Source organism: Phalaenopsis equestris, unplaced genomic scaffold (genome assembly GCF_001263595.1).
Source record: "Phalaenopsis equestris unplaced genomic scaffold, ASM126359v1 Scaffold229100, whole genome shotgun sequence".
Classification (NCBI taxonomy): Eukaryota; Viridiplantae; Streptophyta; class Magnoliopsida; order Asparagales; family Orchidaceae; genus Phalaenopsis; species Phalaenopsis equestris.
In genome coordinates, this window is record NW_018247073.1 from 83,489 (window position 1) to 86,817 (window position 3,329).

At 38.4% G+C, this 3,329-nt stretch overlaps 1 protein-coding gene across 4 annotated transcripts; it reads left to right on the forward strand.

Moving 5' to 3' along the window:
* Window positions 1–612: 612 nt before the first annotated feature.
* Window positions 613–2,403, forward strand: LOC110038013 (homeobox-leucine zipper protein HOX21-like). 4 transcript variants are annotated; one of them, XM_020742769.1, is made up of 3 exons: window positions 613–725; window positions 1,145–1,530; window positions 1,750–2,401. In XM_020742769.1, exons 2-3 carry the CDS (start codon window positions 1,162–1,164, stop codon window positions 2,074–2,076), a joined length of 696 nt encoding a protein of 231 aa, XP_020598428.1. In that variant the 5' UTR covers window positions 613–725; window positions 1,145–1,161; the 3' UTR covers window positions 2,077–2,401. The 4 variants fall into 4 exon arrangements, with proteins under 4 accessions (XP_020598428.1, XP_020598424.1, XP_020598427.1 ...); XM_020742765.1 differs by lacking the exon at window positions 613–725 and adding an exon at window positions 732–1,067 and having other exon boundaries at window positions 1,139–1,530; window positions 1,750–2,403; XM_020742768.1 differs by lacking the exon at window positions 613–725 and adding an exon at window positions 732–1,067 and having other exon boundaries at window positions 1,151–1,530; window positions 1,750–2,403.
* The last annotated feature ends 926 nt before the right edge of the window (window positions 2,404–3,329 follow it).

Genomic DNA, 3,329 nt, shown 5'->3' on the forward strand with positions numbered 1-3,329 from the left:
TAGCCTAATATAAATAAAAAAATAAAAAATATTAAAAAATACTATTTTATATATATATTTGTATATAGATTCTTAAACCTTTTTGGACAGGAAAGACTCCTTTTACTGAAAAAGCAGCCTGCTCAGCCCGACAACTCTTTACAGTACCACAAACCAAAGCGGTGAATCCCCCAATGCTTTCCTCACTGTGTTACTTTCCCATCCCCAAGTACCGAGGATGATATATCGCAGGGCTCCCTACAGTAAATTAAAAAAAATAAAAAAAAAGAGCTAATTTTCATCTTTTTTACAAGTAAAAAGATTTAAAATTTATCAAAAACTTCATCTTCCCCACTCAATCATTCAAAAGCTTTACTTACCATGGACAGCCAGAATCTAACTGGCCAAGCCTTTCTCCTCCCTTTAACGGTCTCAAAAAACTACAAAACTAAGAAGAAGCCCGCAGTCCAATTTACCTTGGATCATTAAATGCTAACCAGAGTACTTTAATCCGTGCATTATCTTATAATCATCAAATAACGCTCAGATTCTACAATGAGAAGCATGATTATATCATGGAGCCCACCACATGTTGGCTTCTCTTGTTCCTCTCTCCATCCATTTACCCATTTATGCGTTCCATCAACCACCATCGGATTCTTCGATTCCGGCAAAGATGGCCGGGAAAGATAAATCATTTGCAGTCATAAGCCTCCGAAGCTGGCTGCGCACTGTTTGAATTTGGGGTACAAAATGCACTTTATTTTATTCCCCTGTTGTTACTGTTTATAATAATGCTACAGTAGTGTTAATTCTGCATCGTTTAATAGGCATTTATATATCTTCCATTCCTATTAGTCCCCACCCTTTTCTTTCTCACAATGTCACTCCTAACTTGATTCATTGTGACCCCATGTATCACAACCAAATGACCTACAATGGATTCCCTTCTTCTTCCTCCTCCTCCCCTCCTCCTCCTAACTTCTTCCAAAGGGGATTCCTTTTCCACCCCTCTGTTGAAACGGAGTGCCACCAGCTCTCCCCTATCCTCCCCTCTACCCCCTGTGTCAATTCTCAGGATTTTGGAGGTAATTTAAAGATCTGATTTTTTAACTGTTTTGGATGTTTTGCAGGCATGTTTTTTATTTGTTTTTGTTAGTTTCAGTTTCAGGGGTGGCGGCAATGCTGGGGAAGAGGTCTGTTTGGAGCGAGGAGATGGCGGCCGGTGGCGGCGGCTGCGGCGGTGAGGAAGAGCTCTCGGATGATTGCTCGTTGCCCGGAGAGAAGAAGAGGAGGCTGAATATGGAGCAAGTGAGGACATTGGAGAGAAACTTTGAGCTTGGAAATAAGCTAGAACCAGAGCGCAAGATGCAGCTTGCAAGAGCTCTTGGGCTTCAGCCGCGACAGATCGCCATCTGGTTTCAGAACCGCCGAGCGAGGTGGAAGACGAAGCAGCTGGAGAAGGACTACGAAGCTCTCAAGCGAGAGTTCGAGATTATCAGATCGCAAAACGATGCTCTTCATGAACATAACAAGAAACTCCAATCTGAGGTGATAATGGAAGCTGGCCAAGATGGCCTTTTTACTCAAAAAACATTTTTTTTTTTGAAAAAATTATTCTGTCAAAAAAAACATTTTTTTTTTTTGAAAAAATTATGCTGTCACATCCGATCTAGTTTATTTGATGATTTCGCCGGTGTTGAATTTGAGGGACTGGATGTCATTCTGATTGATTGATTGATTGGTTAATTATAAATTAATTAATTGCAGCTGTTAACTTTGAAAGGAAGAGAGGGAGCAGAACTAATTAATCTGAACAAAGAAACAGAGGGATCCAGCAGCAATAGGAGTGAGAACAGCTGTGACATCAACCTGGATATCTCCAGAACGGCAGCCATTGATGGACCTTTGAATCCAAATCAAAGCAGCAGGCAATTCTTTCCTTCCTACAGGCCCTCACTAAATGTGACACAATTACCAAAGATAGAGAATGCCGTCACCGCCGGCGGCGGCGGCGGCGGAAGCAATGACGAGAACTTCTGCAACATGTTCTGTGGCGTCGAGGAGCCGGGGTTCTGGCCATGGACGGAGCATTGAGAGGATATGACTGTGCAATAAGGAAGTGCCTGCAGGGTTGTACAAGCTGGCATCTTCGATCTCTAAGTTAAAGAAAATGATACAAGGAGATCATGTGAGGCCTAATTATGCAAGCTAGCTAGTTATATGGAGATAATATTCTAGCAGAGAACAAGGGTTGAAATAAGGGAGGTATTTCTATGTTTCTCCCCAGTACAAGTGTACCTCCTTCATTCATAGAGATTGCTAAAGAATCTTATAAGAGAGTTGTGCTTTCTCAAGTAAATTTTATTTTTGCAGGACAAAAATTTTATTTTTATCAATATATATGCTGCATATTTGATTGAAGATTCATTTTAACTGTCTTATCAGATTGTCTTAAACTATTCATATGATGGGAAACATATATTATATGAGAATATCATCATAATATCATCTAAAAATATGAAAATTGGAGTAATTGTGGTGGTTGGATTGAGAGAAAGAGAGAGAGAGAGAGAGAGGGGAAGCGGAAATGCTGGAAGGTTTTGTAGTAAAAAAATGGTGATGAAAAAGGAAGGGATCCACCATGTACTGTTTTAGCTTTAGTTTCAGAAAAGTCAGCAATTATGATAAGACTGGACGGGACCATGTGACCTACTGCCACCCACTATGCTGTAACTCTCTTGGCTTCGCCTTGGATGAGATGGAGACAACTTCTATTTTTTTTTTTTTTTTTTTTTTATTATTTGAATTTCAGTATTTCAGTATATAATCTATTGAAAGATTAACATAATATATATAATTTGGGTGGTATGACTGCAAGAAGTAAGATTCAGATGTAAGATATGTAAATACATAGAAATTGGGAGGTATGCATGTAAATTTTTCTATATAACATATTTTCATGCATGGAATGATGCATTTTATGTTTTAAAAGTTAAAAAGGTGGTATTTTTATGAGATATGAGAGAGGTGGGTGGTATAAAAGCAAAAAAAAATATAAACTTTAGGTGGTAGATATGTCAATACATAAGAGTTAAGTGGCATGGATATAAATACCCCTTATATTTTTTTAATGGAATTTTTCATGGGAGATTCTTCTTCTTTTCCCTTAAATTTGTTGGTTAGTCTTCTGCTGATCTTACCAGTTGAGTTTGTAGAAGAAGACACTCAACTGAGTGAGTGAAGAGGATAGAAAACGTTCTTGTTGGAATGTCTTGATTAGAAGGGAATGATTAGGGTTAATTTGCAATAATACAATATGTTTGCATTTTTTTGTATTTGTACTGATT